The 17,181-nt window shown below is 48.4% G+C and overlaps 1 protein-coding gene across 2 annotated transcripts in view; it reads left to right on the forward strand.

The window, feature by feature from the left end:
* The window catches only part of NRF1 (nuclear respiratory factor 1), a 107,151-nt gene extending 92,752 nt beyond the window's left edge, over nucleotides 1–14,399 (forward strand). For both annotated transcript variants that reach the window (XM_054014233.1, XM_054014321.1), the window contains one exon: nucleotides 12,441–14,399. In XM_054014233.1, the coding sequence (XP_053870208.1) occupies nucleotides 12,441–12,604 (164 nt within the window). In that variant the 3' untranslated portion in view covers nucleotides 12,605–14,399. The remainder of the gene's footprint in view (nucleotides 1–12,440) is intronic.
* The last annotated feature ends 2,782 nt before the right edge of the window (nucleotides 14,400–17,181 follow it).

Below are 17,181 nucleotides of genomic sequence, written 5' to 3' on the forward strand. Positions count from 1 at the left end.
CTTAGCTGTTGGGGGGGGGGGGGGCAGAACTATTTAATTACGGTGGCTGCAATACTGCTGTAATCTCCCTTGGGACCCTTGCAGTTTGTTGGAGGAAAATGTAACATTTTTGTTTGCTGTTGTGTTTGGCTAATGTTCCATGGAAAAGTCAGGACTAAAGCCTCATTATATTCATTATAATTTACAGGCTGGTGTCTGGGGCTTCCCCATTCATACTCCTGCTCCATCCATCCGGGGTGGGAGGGATAGCTCAGTGGTTTGTGCATTGGCCTACTAAACCCAGGGTTGGGAGTTCAATCCTTGAGGGGGCCACTTAGGGATCTGGGGCAAAATCAGTACTTGGTCCTGCTAGTGAAGGCAGGGGGCTGGACTTGATGACCTTTCAAGGTCCCTTCCAGCTCTAGGAGATTGGATATCTCCATTTATAAGCTGCCCTGTTGCACCTCGACATTGGTGTTCACACGTGTAAAATTCTGTTATGCTCTGTTGTGCATCTTTGAGAGAGTTGGATTTTTTTAACATGATTAGACCAGGATGGCTCCTCCAGAGACACATGGTGATGTGAAGGCAGGTTTGAGGTCACAAAACAAAATAAGGTTTGCAAGTCCTTTCAAACCATGCTGGGTGGAACAATTTCCTTATCTAGTGTCTGTGAAGTGCCTTGGGATGGCTAGCACTAGGGTCTGACTATTCAGAAACGGGGAGCTCAGCACTTTTTGCAGTTAGGACCCTGTAGAGCATCTCAAATTTAGCTCCCCCAAAATCGAGATACCCTAAATCACATAGATGAACAAGTTTTGTTGGGGGAGAGTCAACACAGCTTTTGTAAAAAGAAATCATGCCTCACCAATCTGTTAGAATTCTTTGAGGGGGTCAACAGGCATGTGGACAAGGGTGATTCAATTGATATAGTGTACTTGGATTTTCAGAAAGCCTTTGACAGGGTTGCTTAGCAAAGCTCTTAAAGGAAACTAAGTAGTCATGGGATAAGAGCAAAGGTCCTCTCATGGATCAGTAACTGGTTAAAAGACAGAAAAACAAAGGGTGGGAATAAATGGTCCGTTTTCACAATGGAGAGAGGTAAACAGCGGGGTCCCCCAAGGATCTGTACTGGGATCTGTGCCGTTCAACATACTCATTAATGATCTGGAAAAAGGAGTGAACAGTGAAGTGGCAATGTTTGCAGATGATACAGAATTATTCAAGATAATTAAGTCCAAAGCTACTGCGAAGAGTTACAGGGGTATCTCACAAAACTGGGTGACTGGGCAACAAAATGGCAGATGAAATTCAACATTGATAAATGCAAAGGAATGCACATTGGGGGGAAACTCCCAACTACACATATATAAAGCTGGGTTCTGGATTAGCTGTTACCACTCAAGAAAGAGATCTTGGAGTCATCCTGGACAGTTCTCTGAAAACTTCCGTTCAATGCGCAGTAGCACTCAAAAAGGCTGTCAGTGTTAGGAACTATTAGGAAAGGGATAGAAAATACGACAGAAAAATATCACAATGGCACTATATAAATCCATAGTACACCTACACCTTGAACACTGTGTTCAGCTCTGGTGGCCCATCTGAAAAAGGATACAGTGGAACTGGAACAGGTTCAAAGAAGGGCAACAAAGATGATCAGCAGTATGGAATGACTTCCATATGAGGCGAGGCTAAAAAGATTGGGGCTGTTCATCTTAGAAAAGAGATGGTTAAGGGGGATATGGTAGTGGTTTATAAAATCATGACTGGAGTGGAAAAAGTGAATAAGCAAGTGTTTATCCTTTCCCACAATACAAAACCCAGGACCCACGCCATGAAATGAATAGGCAGCAGGTTTAATACAAACAAGAGGGAATACTTTTTTATACAACCCACAACTAACCTATGGAACTCGTTGCCATGAGATGTGGTGATGGCCAAAAATATAACTGGGTTCAGAAAAGAACTAAAGTTCATGGAGGATAGGTCCGTCAATGGCTATTAGCCAGGATAGTCAGGGATGTAACCCCATGCTCAGGGCGAACCTAAACCTCTGACTGCCAGAAATCAGGAAGGGAAGACAAGTGGATCTCTCTACATTGCCCTTTTCTGTACACTTCCCCTGAAGCTCTGGTACTGGTCACTGTCAGAGACAGGATACTGAGATAGATGGGCCATTGGTCTGACCCACAGAATCATAGAATATTAGGGTTGGAAGAGACCTCAGGAGGTCATCTAGTCCAACCCCCTGCTCAAAGCAGGACCAACCCCAGCTAAATCATCCCAGCCAGGGCTTTGTCAAGCTGGGCCTTAAAAACCTCTAAGGATGGAGATTCCACCACCTCCCTAGGTAGCCCATTCCAGTGCTTCACCACCCTCCTAGTGAAATATTTTTTCCTAATATCCAACCTAGACCTCCCTCACTGTGACTTGAGACCATTGCTTCTTGTTCTATCATCTGCCACCACTGAGAACAGCCAAGCTCCATCCTCTTTGGAACCCTCCTTCAGGTAGTTGAAGGCTGCTATCAAATCCCCCCTCACTCTTCTCTTCTGCAGACTAAATAATCCCAGTTCCCTCAGCCTCTCCTCATAAGTCATGTGCTCCAGCCACCTAATCATTTTTGTTGCCCTCTGCTGGACTCTCTCCAATTTGTCCACATCCTTTCTGTAGTGGGGGGCCCAAAACTGGACGCAGTACTCCAGATGTGGCCTCACCAGTGCTGAATAGAGGGGAATAATCACTTCCCTCGATCTGCTGGCGATGCTCCTACTAATGCAGCCCAATATGCCATTAGCCTTCTTGGCAACAAGGGCACACTGTTGACCCATATCCAGCTTCTCGTCCACGGTAATCCCCAGGTCCTTTTCTGCAGAACTGCTGCTTAGCCAGTCGGTCCCCAGCCTGTAGCAGTGCATGGGATTCTTCTGTCCTAAGTGCAGGACTCAGCACTTGTCCTTGCTAAACCTCATCAGATTTCTTTTGGTCCAATCCTCCAATTTGTCTGGGTCACTCTGGACCCTATCCCTACCCTCCAGCGTATCTACCTCTCCCCCATCTGAGTATCATCTGCAAACTTGCTGAGGGTGCAATCCATTCCATCATCCAGATCATTAATGAAGATGTTGAATACAATCAGCCCAAGGACCGACCTCTGGGGCACTCTGCTTGATACTGGCTGACAACTAGATAACGAGCCGTTGAGCCCAATGATCTAGCTAGCTTTCTATCCACCTTATAGTCCATTCATCCAATCCATACTTCTTTAACTTGCTGGCAAGAGTATGGTGGGAGACCGTATCAAAAGCTTTGCTAAAGTCAAGATATATCACGTCCACTGCTTTCCCCATATCCACAGAGCCAGTTATCTCATCATAGAAGGCAATCAGGTTGGTCAGGCATGACTTGCCCTTGGTGAATCCATGTTGACTGTTCCTGATCACCTTCCTCTCCTCCAAGTGCTTCAAAATGGATTCCTTGAGGACCTGCTCCATGATTTTTCCAGGGACTGAGGTGAGGCTGACTGGCCTGTAGTTCCCCGGATCCTCCTTCTTCCCTTTTTTAAAGATGGGCACTACATTAGCCTTTTTCCAATCGTCTGGGACCTCCCCCGATCGCCATGAGTTTTCAAAGATAATGGCCAGTGGCTCTGCAATCACATCCACCAACTCCCTCAGCACCTTTGGATGCATTAGATCTGGACCCATGGACTTGTGCACATCCAGCTTTTCTAATAGTCCTTAACCTGTTCTTTCACCACAGAGGGCTGCTCACCTCCTCCCCATGTTGTGCTGCCCAGTGCAGCAGTCTGGGAGCTGACCTTGTCTGTGAAGACCAAGGTAAAAAAAGCATTGAGTACTTTAGCTTTTTCCACATCATCTGTCACTTGGTTGCTTCCCCCATTCAGTAAGGGTCCCACACTTTCCCACCATCTTCTTGTTGCTAACATACCTGTAGAAACCCTTCTTGTGACACTTCACATCCCTTCCTAGCTGCAACTCCAATTGTGCTTTGGCCTTCCTGATTCCACCCCGGCATGCTTGAACAATATTTTTATATTCCTCCCTGGTCATTTGTCCACTCTTCTATTTCTTGTAAGCTTCTTTTTTGCATTTAAGATCAGCAAGGATTTCACTGTTAAGCCAAGCTGGTCGCCTGCTATATTTACTATTCTTTCTACACATCGGGATGGTTTGTTCCTGCAACCTCAATAAGGATTCTTTAAAATACAGCCAGCTCTCCTGGACTCCTTTCCCCCTCATTTTAGCCTTCTAGGGGATCCTGCCCAGCAGTTCTCTGAAGGAGTCAAAGTCTGCTTTTCTGAAGACCTGAGTCCGTATTCTGCTGCTCTCCTTTCTTCCTTTTGTCAGGATCCTGAACTCAACCATCTCATGGTCACTGCTGCCCAGGTTGCCATCCACTGCTACTTCCCCTGCCAATTCTTCCCTGTTTGTGAGCAGCAGATCAATAGGAGCACGGCCCCTAGTGGGTTCCTCCAGCACTTGCACCAGGAAGTTGTCCTCAACACTCTCCAAAAACTTCCTGGATTGTTTGTGAACCGCTGTATTGCTCTCCCAGCAGATATCAGAGTGATCGAAGTCCCCCATGAGAACCAGCGCCTGTGATCTGGAAACTGCTGTTAGTTGTCTGAAGAAAGCCTCGTCTACCTCATCCTCCTGCTCTGGTGGTCTATAGCAGACGCCCACCACGACATCACCTTTGTTGCTCTCGCCGCTAAACTTAACCCAAAGACTCTCAGCAGGCTTTTCTTCAGTTTCATCCTGGAGCTCTGAGCAATCATATTGCTTTCTTATATACAGTGCAACTCCTCCACCTTTTCTCCACCGCCTGTCCTTCCTGAACAGTTCATACACATCCATGACAGTACTCCAGTCATGTGAGTTACCCCACCAAGTCTCTGTTATTCCAGTCACATCATGGTTCCTTGACTGTGCCAGGACTTCCAAGTCTTCCTGATTGTTTCCCAGGCTTCTTGCGTTTGTGTACAGGCACCTAAGATAACTAGCCAATTGCCCTATTTTCTCAGTGTGAATCAGGAGGCCTCTCCTGTTGCACCCTCCTCCTTGTGTTTCCTACTGGTATCCCACTTCCCCACTTACCTCTGGGCTTATATCACCCCCCCCCCCGGTGAACCTAGTTTAAAGCCCTCCTCGCTAGGTTAGCAAGCCTGCCTGCGAAGATGCTCTTCCCTCTCTTCATTAGGTGGATTCCATCTCTTCCTAGCAATCCTTCTTCCTGGAATAACATCCCAAGGTCAAAGAATCCAAAGCCCTCTCTCAGACACCACCTGCGTAACCACGCATTTGCCTCCACTATTCGATGGTCCCTACCTGGGCCTTTTCCTTCAACAGGGAGGATGGACGAGAACACGACTTGTGCCTCAAACTCCTTTATCCTTCTTCCCAGTGCCAGGTAGTCTGCAGTGACCCGCTCAAGGTCATTCTTGGCAGCATCATTGGTGCCCACGTGGAGAAGTAGGAAGGGGTAGCAGTCCGAGGGCTTGATCAGTCTTGGCAGACGCTCCGTCACATCCTGAATTGTAGCTCCAGGCAAGCAGCACACTTCTCGAGTTTCCGGGTCTGGACGGCAGATGGATGACTCTGTCCCCCTTAGGCGGGAGTCCTCGACCACCACCACCTGTCGCCTCCTCTTGGGAGTGGTGGTCGTGGAACCCCCATCCCTAGGACAATGCATCCCATGCCTTCCGGTCGATGGGGTCTCCTTCTGATCCCTTTCCTCAGATGACTCTTGCAAACCATTCCCCACCGTAGTACCTATGCAGAGAGCCTGAAAACGATTTCTTACCTCTATCTGCATTGGGAGTACATGGGTTCTCCTCTTTCTTCTTCTGGAGGTCACATGCTGCCAATTTTCTTCCCCGTTCTGCACTGCCCTCTCTGATCTTCAGCATGCTGTACCTGCAGTACCCAAACGCTGACTTCTATCCAGAAAGTCTTCATTTTCTCTGATGCAACGCAGGGTTGATACTTGGGTCTCTAGTCCTTTAATCTTCTCTTCCAATATGGAGGCCAGCTTGCACTTTGTACAGACAAAGTCGCTTTTATCCTCTGGGAGAAAGACAAACATGGCGCATCCTGTGCAGCAACACAACAGCTGATCGCTCTTTACAGGGGTGTGGCCCTGTAGAGTCTTTAGTGCTAGCTTGTCTTCTGCTCTGATCATGATGGAACATTCCCTACTGAGACCTCTGGGGAATAAGCAAGTATATCTCACCCTGAAAGAGTTGGGAATTGCACCAGCATACTTCAGGGCTGATATGGCTTGTACTCTTGGTGATGAAGTATTATGTAGTCCAGCAGTGCCCACAAAGTGCTAGACGCTGTCTATGCACACAGGAAGATTCCATTCTTGCCCCAGAGAGCTCATAATCGGAGACCAGCAACAGAGAAAGGGATAAAGCGGTCAGCTTGTGTAAAAATAAATACAGCCGCTCCCCAATGGCCCTTCAGTCTCACCATTAGCAATGGGCTAATTTCACTGCCAACTTAAACTCAACATAGCCAAAGGTGACCTCCTTGTCTCCCTGCCCACTCAGCACCTTCCCGCTGGAGGTAATGGCTGAGAACGCAACCATCCTCCCTGTCGCTCAGGCCTGTAGCCTGAGCATCATCTTTGAATATCACAACTTCCTTCTCCTTTAGTCCATACAAACTAGAGTTGCTATGATGATTTGCCTGGCCTGGCATTGTCCGTATCTTGCCCTCTTTGTACCCTTCTAACCAGCTCCTGTTCCTTCGCTACATCAGATTCAAGCCCTTGTTCCTACTTGTAAGGTCCTACACGGCTCTGTTCCTTCCTGCTTATCTACTCTCGTGTCCTGTCGCAGCACCCCGTTCCCCTGCCAGTGATGCTGGCCTTTTTCTGCGTCTCCCACAGGCTCCTTTGGGCTTGTTTCCAGCCTGACCCTTAAAAAGTCCCCTCTGAACTACTCCATAAAGCCACTCCCCTATACTTCAAGACCCACTTTCGCAGTGATAGCAAGTGGCGAGCTGGAGGGCCAGCAGGGCCAGCTGATATAGATTGGATTTATTGGTTTAGATTTTATCATTTCTTTTTAAAAGTTTGTCTCCAAGCCATCTAGCTGTGCATGCAGCTGGCCTGCGTACGTGGATCTTCTAACCATTCCTGTTCTTCCCGTTCGGTTGTTACCCACGTGTTGCATCTGCTTGTCATTTAGACTGTAAGCTCGTTGGGTCAGGAACACAGTCTCGTTATGTTTAGTCCCCAGCAAGATGGGGCCCTGATCCAGACTGGGGCCTTCGGGCCCTCTCCCAGCGCAAATAACACAGGTAACCTGACAGAAGTGGGTCTTGAATGAGGATTTGAAGGAGGGAAGCGGAATGGCTGGCGGCCATGTTGTTATGACTGCCATTCTGCTCTGTCACACCCCTGCTCCGACCCCTTCCAAGGGAGTAGTGGTGGGCGAGGTCTGGTTTCAGGGAGAAAATCCCTTCACAAAGAGGAGTGAAGGTCTGTCCCTGCTCCATCTCCGCACTCTGTTGCTTTGAAAACCTGCTTCTATTGTCTGTGCGGGTTGGTGCATTATTAATAATGTTTGTTTATAGGCCTTCACCTGGCAGGAGCCGATGTGAACTGTGTGCGCAGCTGACGTGTAGCATTGCGCCATGGAGCCCTGCAGTACCCCACTCATCTGTTGGCAAGAAGCTGCATGATGATTTCTGCCTGCTGGCTCTCTCAGTAATAGCCATATCTCCTTCAAGGAATTGTCCCCTCTTTGCCGATATTTGTATTTGCACAGCCCCGAAAGTTTTGTGTCAGGGATTTCTTATTTAATACAATTGAAAGGATCCAAAACCCATGCTTTAGATTAACATGTGCCAGCTAGATTAGGGCTAATCAGGGTCCAGGTCTCAGCAGATGCAGTGCAGGGACAATCCTAGACCTCATTACGGTGTATCTGCAGTTTAATCATCTCTCTCCCAAGGGCGATCATCTCTGCTTTAATGCACAGCAGACTTTACAGCCCTCACCCACCTCACTCCTGTCAGAAAGGCTTCTACCTCAGCCACTGAGGCGATTTAGTTTAATCCCATGTAGAAAGGAGCCTCTCTCTCACGGATAATTCCCTGCTTGTGTCTAAGGTAGGGCTGGGCTTGACTACACCCCTGATACCAGGAATCCATCCTTCCCAGAGAGACTGATCCCATTCAGTCTTCCCCCTCTCAGTAAAGACTGGCTGGCAACGACTGTATCCTAGTGTGTGCCGACGCTCCCCTCTGTACATCGTCGGGGGATCAAGCTTTGTAACCTTGCGTGTTCCCTGGCCAATAAGAGAGAGTCAGTCCCTTGCATTGTGTGGAGTCTTTGGAATATCGCTCCTAAATAGGCCAGGAGACCCATTCAGCCAGTGTGGCACAATGGAGAACTTTTAGGACCAGTAAGTCTAGCTGCCTGGAGTGGAGATCTGCCAGCTTCTTATGTCTCTGGGGGGTGCTCAGGTTCCATGCTGGCCTAAGGCCAAACTTCCCGGTTGCTGCCTGGCTCCCCCACAAACTGAAGTCCGCGAGGTTTTCTTGACTAGCCCATCTCAGACTTTGTTTTGTTTTTTAAGGGGGCGGTGTGTATGGAAGGAATGTCAGCTCAGATGGAAGTCTCCGCAGCCTCCCTTTGAAAATACATAACAAGCCCCAGTCCTTCCACAGTCGTCTGTGCAGGACTCTGCAGGTGTCAGTCATATGAGGTGGTGCCAGTGGTTACAGTAGGGCCCAGGGAAGCAGGTCTCTTCTCTCTGTTCCAGATCCTGCCACTGACTCGCTGTGTGATCTTGGGGCAGGTACTTAACCCCTCTGGATCTTTCTACCATCTGTAAAGTGGGCAGATGAATACCTCCTTCCTAGGGTTTTGTGAGCCTGAATTTTTAGCAGTATGTGTTGAGATCTTCAGCTGAAAGGGGCTAGCGCAGTGCACAGTATTACTGAACTCTCTGCCCTCTCAAACCCTGGGGCACCCCCCTGGCCAGCATGATTAAGACCTAAGCTTTTCTGTCTGCACAAAAGTGATGTGAGGACACGGAAACACATTCTGCTGCCTCCTGTCATTAAATAGTATCCTCTGGGGATAGAGGTCCTGACCTCGGCTAGTGAAATCTGAGTCAAATTGCCCAAACAGGACAGTGGTTTGACAGTAGACTCCTCTGTCTGGAAAACCTGGGTCAAAGATCCAGCTATCCAGAATGATTTGAACTTGGTCTGGGTAAGGCACAATTCTGCGCTAGCCAGGGGCATAGACTTAGATGCTCTAAGAAGTCATTTCCTTTGCTAATTTCTAGGATTCCATAGTCCAGCCAATGCTGCTACAGCGTTCCCCGGCTCTGCCTTGCTTCCAAGTGCACGTACCACGGTGTTACTGGAAGGCAAGAGGCCTCACCTTCATTGCAATTATTGAACATCACTTAATCGCCCAAACTGCGCGGAAACCTCTGGGGCCTTCATACGTTTTGTTATTGTCTGAGCAGTAAACTAACCCGAATTTGTCCTACCACATCACAGGATTATTCCGATAGCACCAGAAGGGAGCCTGAAGCTTTACTGACACGTAATTGGACCTTAAACCGAAGCAGTGTAAATGACCGTGAGAACAGGAGTAGGAGAAAAGGAGAAAAGCTGATAGGAAGAAATGAGGTTTATTTTGGAGAGGCTGGTGGCAGTTCTGGGATAAAGGGGCAGGCTGACTGGTGCTCATAGTGAATCCGGCTGTTGTCTGCAAGACTCCTGCCTTTCTCGTTGCAGAAGTTGGAAGGTGGGTAGTGAATGAAACGGGACTGCAGGAAGAGAAAGGATGGTCTCATGGTGAAGGCAGTTGACGGTTGCCCTAGAGAATTGGACTCTCTCCGTGCTCTGCTGCACAGTTCCTGGGCAAATCACTTAAACCAAACTTGTCATAAAGCAGCCACTACCTGCGTGTTCCTCATTTTCTGAGTGCCCAATGTGAGACTCTTGGAGCCAGATTTATAGAATGGCCGTGTACTCACAGCTGCTATTGAAGTTGATTGGAGTGAGCTGTGCTTTTAGGATAGTGATATAAAATTGCTAATTACTCTGACAAATCAGGCCCTAGACATCTAAAGTTGGACACCCGACCTTTGATAATTTTGGCCTTAATCATTCAGTTTCACATCTGTAAAATGGGGATAATACCACTTTACCACACTTACCTCATTAATGTGTGAGAAGCACTCAGCCATGATGGTGAAAGTGCCATAGAAACGCCCATGAGTAGATGAACAATTTTGTATTCAGAGCAGGGTTTGAATGGCGTGCCTTAAACAAAACCTCAGCCAACACGCTGAATGTGGCAGATAAAAAGAGATGTTGAATAACTATCCATTCACTGAAGGAGGCAGGAGTCCCTTGGAAAAAATAGTATATGATCATGTAATTGAAGACTGTGTCATAATGCATATGGATAAGAGAGCTGAATTCATGCTGCAACACTGGCACAAAGCTGTGTCCACAAACTGAGTTACCGGCTGATTTCTGTGACCTTGCCCAGCTTTAATCCGGACTGTTCCTCTCTCTTCTCGCCTTCACTCACGTTAAGTCTAAATTCAGTACTAGGAACCTTGTGCAATCTGATCCAGGAGGCAGCTTGGGACACAACACAGATAATAGATTTTTTTTTCATGCACATGTTCCTTAAAATATGAATGAAAACCGCTTTGCTGTTGTGGCTGGGCGGGGCTGGGGAATTTACAAGCAGCCTGGAATCCTTGTACTAAAGTGAGAGGCTCAGGGGAGAAAGTGACCAGCCCGGTCTCATTTGCTCAGCTGAATGAAATGCAGGCAGTTAACACAGCCTCGGCTGGGAAGTAAATTGCACTGGTTAAAATTGGTTTGGGTTTAACAATGACAAAGTGTTTGGCTACTGCCAAAGTCACTTTCCCGCTGCTCCAAACAGATCTTCCCCTCCCTTCCTGAATCCTATACTAGCCTTCCCCTCCAGGGTCTCCACTTCCACTTTCTCTGCCACTCCTGCCAGTCCCTGCTCCTGTCCAATTCCTAGGTCCCCATCACTTACTCTTGCTTTTATACCTTTGCATGCTCATGTGTGGCCCAGCCTCCCAGTCAGTGTCCACAGAGCTCCCGTGCTCCTTGAAACCAGCCTGTTCTTCAAGGCATTCCAACGCCAATCACCCACTTATCTTGCCCTTAGAGCCTTTCAGGACAGAGACCTATTGTTTCATGGCCCCACCTTCTCCCCATGTATCCCACCATGTACCCATTGGAGTACCGCCCTGGAATACTGTATACAGGTCTGGACCCCATATTCAAGAAAGATGAATTCAAACTGGAACCAGTGCAGAGAAGAGCTACTAACATGATATGGGGAAGGAAGGGCCTATCTTAAAAAACGGAAAGAGCATGGCTTATTTCGCCTAGCAAAATGAAGGCTGAGAGGAGATCTGAATACTCTACAAATTTGTTAAACACCAGGGAGGGTGAAGCGCTAGTTAAGCTAAAGGACAGTAGTTGGCACCAAAACAAAATGGGCATAAATTGGCCATGAACAGACTCAGGCTGGAAATTAGAAGAAGGTTTCTAATCATCGGAGGAATGAGGTTTTAGAACAGCCTCCCAGTAGGAACTGGGGGGGGGAACAATTCGGTTTGAGAGAGCTGGACAAATGTATGAGTGGGATTGTATGACAGGGTTGCTTATGATGGGTGGGGGCAGGGATCAGCAGCCAGTGGGGTCCCTTCCACTTTGTAATTTATGTTCCCAAAGCTCATCTGGTCACCTGTGGAGGTGAGGAAGGGATTCCCCCCATCCCCCCAAAAATGTATTCTGTGGTTGGGTGGGTTTTTTTTGTTTTGTCTTTTTGTCTCCGTCCTCTGAAGCACCAGGGGTGCGCATGGCTGGAGTTGGGACACCAAGCATTCTCTCTCTCGCATTCTTAGCCAGCTGGTTCTTGCTCATGTACCCAGGGTCTCACTGATCGCCATATGTGGGGGTCAGGAAGGAATTTCCCCCCCAGGTCAGATTGGCAGGGACCATGTGTGGGCTTTACCTTCCTCTGTGGCGTGGAGTGCGGGTCGCTTGCTAGGATCATCAGGGTATATCTGCCATTGCAGGGGCCGTGGGCACTGGGGCACCTCGGTCCTTCCTGTTCTCTGCCTGTGGCACACACTAGTTTAGTCTCCTGTGGGCTGCAATACTTTGATCTAATTTGGGGGTTAGTGTGTGGGTGCTGGGTGGTGCTGGTGGCCTGTGATAGCCAAGAGGCCACACTAAATGATCTGGTCCCTTCTGGCCTTGAACTCTATGATTCTTGGAGCTATGTAAATAATAGCAACACACGCGGGATAAAAGATGTATCAAAACGTGCCTGAGTCCTTTGATTTGTCCGGTTGAAATGTCTGAACGATCTGCAAATTCCATCGCCTACTTTTGTCTCCGCAGGGCTCGTCCAGATCCCCGTCAGCATGTACCAGACGGTGGTAACCAGCCTCGCCCAAGGGAATGGTCCCGTTCAGGTCGCCATGGCTCCCGTTACTACGAGGATAGCAGACAGTGCCGTCACCATGGATGGTCAGGCAGTGGAGGTTGTGACCTTGGAACAGTGACGCTGCTGCCATGGCACGATCATGATGATGTTTTTCCTCGTCTCTTACGTGAATAATTTTTTTACGCCTCTTCAGAGATGCAATCAGGTGGCATTGAGTCTCCCAGCTTTGGAAGCAAAGGTTTCGTTAACCTTTTTTTAAAAGGAAAAAAAAAATAGCAGAGGATGTGTGTTAAGTGCATTTTTATAGTGCCGCGCTGATCTTGTGGGAGTGGAAAGCCAATTTGTAATGGACTTTCATTCTGAGGAGATTTAAATCAAAACACAACCCCCCTCCCTCACACCCCCGCATGAAATATCTGTTAGAATCAGGGCAAGATGGGAAGATTGCCCCCCCCCCCCCATAGGAAGCAGCTGTACCCTTGGCTGGAGAGAGTTCCAACAGCGCTGCTGCCCGCTAAGCCGGCAGTGAGTTCTGCGGTGGCTCCCGGGGTCGGCCCCTCTGCCCCGTCACTTTGAGAATTAGGTTTCAAGAGAGAGAGTTTGGAAAACGTCTCTCCTCGGGGAAGGCGCATGCGCGACTGTGTAGGGGCAGCAGCAGCCTTTCGAAGGGATAAAGCTCCTCAGAGGACAGCAATTGATCACCCCGCAGTCCCCGTAAGAGAGGAAAACTCTGCCGTTGAAATTCTTAAGAAATTCCATGGAGAGTTCCCCCCCCATGCCCCTGCCTTGCTCTCCTGTAATCCACCCTCAAGACCTGCCCTTATCTTCTCTGCTATTGAAATGTAGCTGACGTTTTAGACCCTTCTCTTTATTATTTCATGTTTGTAAATTTAGACTGCAATGGAGAATCTCTTAGGGGGCTTTGGCTGGGGCACTACGGCGGGGGAAGGCTGTGAAGAGAGTGAGGAGTTATTGACTAGGGCAAATTCTTCCTTCCCCTGCCTCTCCCCAGGGCTTGTTTTATAACTGAATCCTATTCAGCCCCATTGCTGAGAGGTACTTTGAGTTCACCTGAGCTACGTCTGCCACTGGTATTATCAGAGCCGGGATAGGACTGTATGAAACAGATGATCCCCTATCGCAGCCTCGACCCGTCCTGGAATATCCAATCCTCACAATGTTTCCTTGTTCAATAAATATGGGGATCAAACCGACTCCTCACGTAGCCCCCCGCCCCAGTTTGCGTTCCACAGGTCCCGCACCTGTTTCTGCTGTATGTGCATCTCCAGCACGGCTTTGCTGCTGTGAGTTTTTTTTAATCTACTTCATGAGAAAACCTCTAGACAGAAAAACGCCTGGTGTGTTTTCAGTGGCTGATTTTACTTGACTTTCCAATGGGCCAAACCTTTGCTTCCCAAAAACAACAAACACTGCCCCTCCCCCCAAGCAAGCTCCTCCCTTCTTTTAGCCACGCCCTCCCTCGATGTGTGCAATTGTGCATGGTATTTAATTTTTTTTTTTTAAGTGGCCATTTAACAAAATTCTCCAAGTCTTGCTCCGCCTTCAAGAAAGTTTTCAGATTCTTGTATTTACTTGTTTTATATGAAAATATCAAATGTTCTTTGTATATGTTTTTCTGTACTTTAAGGAGGGGAGGGAAACATTTCCATAGAATGCCCTGCTTTTCCAATTTATTTTTTTTAACTATTATTATTTTTTATTGTCGTTGTGAAGATGTCCAGTGGCTTTACAGTCGGTGTTTCTTTGGCAATGAAATAACGTTCTTACGGTCTAAGAAATTCTCCCCAGAAAAAGGGAAAGAAAAAAAAAAACAGTCAAGTAGCAGAGCATGGAATACCTGTTGTTTTCCCATTCTGTCTATTATTGCCTCATTCAATAAATTGTTACAAATGTGTCTGCACCCAGAGTCTCTTATTTGTAGGTCTTTGCACAGTTTTGGTAAATGGAGGGAAGATGTTTTTAAAAGGGAGACTGTCAGGTAGTTAATATATAGTAACTTTTTTTATTTTATTTTGTTTTGCTTATCTGTGCTGTTAATATCTTAGGGCCTTTCCCTGCAGACTTGACTCAGGTGCGTAATCCCATTGACTCCAATAAAACTATTCAACTGAGTAAAGCTATGTGTGGGCGGAAGAGTCTGCATGATCCGGGCCTTAGATTATTAAGTGAATATTTCTTAAAACTCACTTGTTTAGTCTTTTTGCACTTCACTCAGCTTGAACAATGAAATTAGACAAGTCGGTCTCACTTTTTCATTCATTGTCCCTTTCAGGTTCTAGACCAGAAGTGGGCAAACTATGGCCTGCGGCCCCCATCTGGCCCACGGGCCCGTCCTGCCCCGCCCGGGAAGCTAGCCCCCGGCTCCTCCCCTGCTGTCCCCCCTTGCCCGCAGCTATGCCACAGTGCGGGCAGCGCTCTGGGTGGTGGGGCTGCGCGCTCCTACCGAGCAGCGCAGCAGCGTGTCCGGCTCTGGCCGGGCGGCGCGGCTGCCAGACATGCTGCTCTGAGCGGCATGATAAGGAGGCCGGGGGGTTGGATAAGGGGCAGGAGGTTCCGGGGGGCAGTCAGGGGACAGGGAGCAGGGGGCGGTTGGGGATGAGGCGGTCAGGGTACGGGGAGGGGGGGTTGGATAGGTGTGGATGTCCCGGGGGGGCCTGTCAGGGGGCGGCGATGTGGATAGGGGTCAGAGCAGTCAGTGGACTGGGAGCAGGGGGGTTGGATAGGGGGTAGGGTTCCGGAGGCAGTTAGGGGCGGGGGGTCCCAGGTTGGGGCAGTCAGGGGACAAGAAGCGGGAGGGGGTAGGATGGGTCGGGGGTTCTGAAGGGGGCAGTTGGGGGTGGGTGGGAGGGGGCCAGGCTGTTTGGGGAGGCACAGCCTTCATTGCCCAGCCCTCCATACAGTTTTGCAACCCCAATGTGGCCCTCGGGCCAAAAAGTTTGCCCACCCCTGGTCTAGCCCCATGTGCCAGCCTACGTCAATGGTGTTGGGAACTCAAAAGGCGACATTCTTCTTTGTTGTTCAATGTCATGCTAGGGCTTTGGCTGAGAGGCACCTTTTGGAGGAAACATTAAAGATCCCACAGCACTTTTTTTGGCAAGATCATGGAGTTGGCCCTAGCGATTCGTTAGTTAATATTTATAATGTACTCTCGGATGAAAATTATAAGTGCTAAGTATGAATTAGTGCTTCTGTCGTAGCCAAATCCCAGTTGGAATAATTACGTGTGTCCTACCCAGATTTGCTGGTACTTGATTCAGACTAAATGTGGAAATTCTTTAGATGCTCAAAAAAGTAGATAGCACAAAATAGATTCCTATTCGTGTTCTAAATGTGAGCTTGGTCAGACATGATTAAAAAGGGGAGGGGAAAATAACTTGCACACTGACTCAACCCAGAAACACGGCCCAGGAAGCTTTATTTGAATATTGTGTATAAAAGTATTAATGTATTTGTATTACAGTAACATGTAGAGATTGGAGCCTCGTTGTTCTAGGCTCAGTATAAACACACAGCGAGAGAGAGTCCCTGCCCCAAAGCACTGCCAATCTAAATATACCGAGGGCTTAGGCCACTGAACTGTCTTGTCTATGTCCTATTGCCAAAATATTTGCGAAATGTTTCAACGGATCCAGCCACGCTGCCTCGGCCTGTGATTTTCTCATATTCCCCCATGCTCAGGAGCGTCAAATCTGGTCAGTATTGGGATGAGAGGCTCCTAGGGAAACCCAAAGCGGCACTGGTCATTCAGCAAGTGACACACTTTCCTTTGGCCTGTTGTCGATCCAATACCCCAGCACGGCATTTGGGGTGCTGAACTGGCAGTGAGGATGTTAGAGCAAGGTTCTGACCACTTTGGGTCACTGTTAGCCCTGGTGTTTTGGGCATATTCCTAACCCTAGACTATGCCTTTCTGCTTCTGTAAATTCCCTCCCATGGTATTCTTCCCTTTCTGTCCCAAACTCTTCTGCAATGTTGAAGAACTGCCACGTTCTACCCCAGAGGTAGCTGCATTATCCTGTGGGCGATGTGATCGCTGGGCGCCTATAGGATACGAAGGGCTAGCTCTTCTCCCCAATAGAGCAGTTCCAAGCAGGAGCGAGAGCTAACGCACAAGTACGGAGTACACACGTGTGAGGGGAAGCACAGGGGTTACCCTGGTTTTCCTCCTTTTGATCTGATGATCAAATGTAGCAAGCCAGGATCCCAGCCAGAAACTGAGCCGCAACACAGCCGTCTCCCCCCTTCTTTCTCCTACACCCCAAAATCCACTTCTCGGGTCCTGTCACCTCAGCATCCAGGGAGCACCCATTTGCCCCACTCCAACCAGTGCGACTTGCTCAAGCGAGATGATGCCCCTTCTCCCAGTGCATAGCCTCGCTGCTTCCTCCAAATTCCCCAGGATTGCTAGGGCTGCTAGCCAGATATAAAACATGTTAAATTCTGTGTAGTTTCCTCCCGATTCTGCTGAGGGATTGGAAAATCTGCACGGATAGCTGCTCTCTCTCTCTCTCTCTCTCACACACACACACACACACCCACCCCTTAGGAGACACCTGGTTAATGGCTGCTATCCTTGTCGAGAAGCCTTTCTCATATACGTTTTTCACCCACTCCTCTCTCCCCTTTTTAAATTCCTTCCCCGCCGGCCAGAGATCTCCCGTTCCCCTGGAGTCG

Source organism: Malaclemys terrapin, chromosome 1 (assembly GCF_027887155.1).
Source record: "Malaclemys terrapin pileata isolate rMalTer1 chromosome 1, rMalTer1.hap1, whole genome shotgun sequence".
NCBI lineage: Eukaryota > Metazoa > Chordata > Testudines > Emydidae > Malaclemys > Malaclemys terrapin.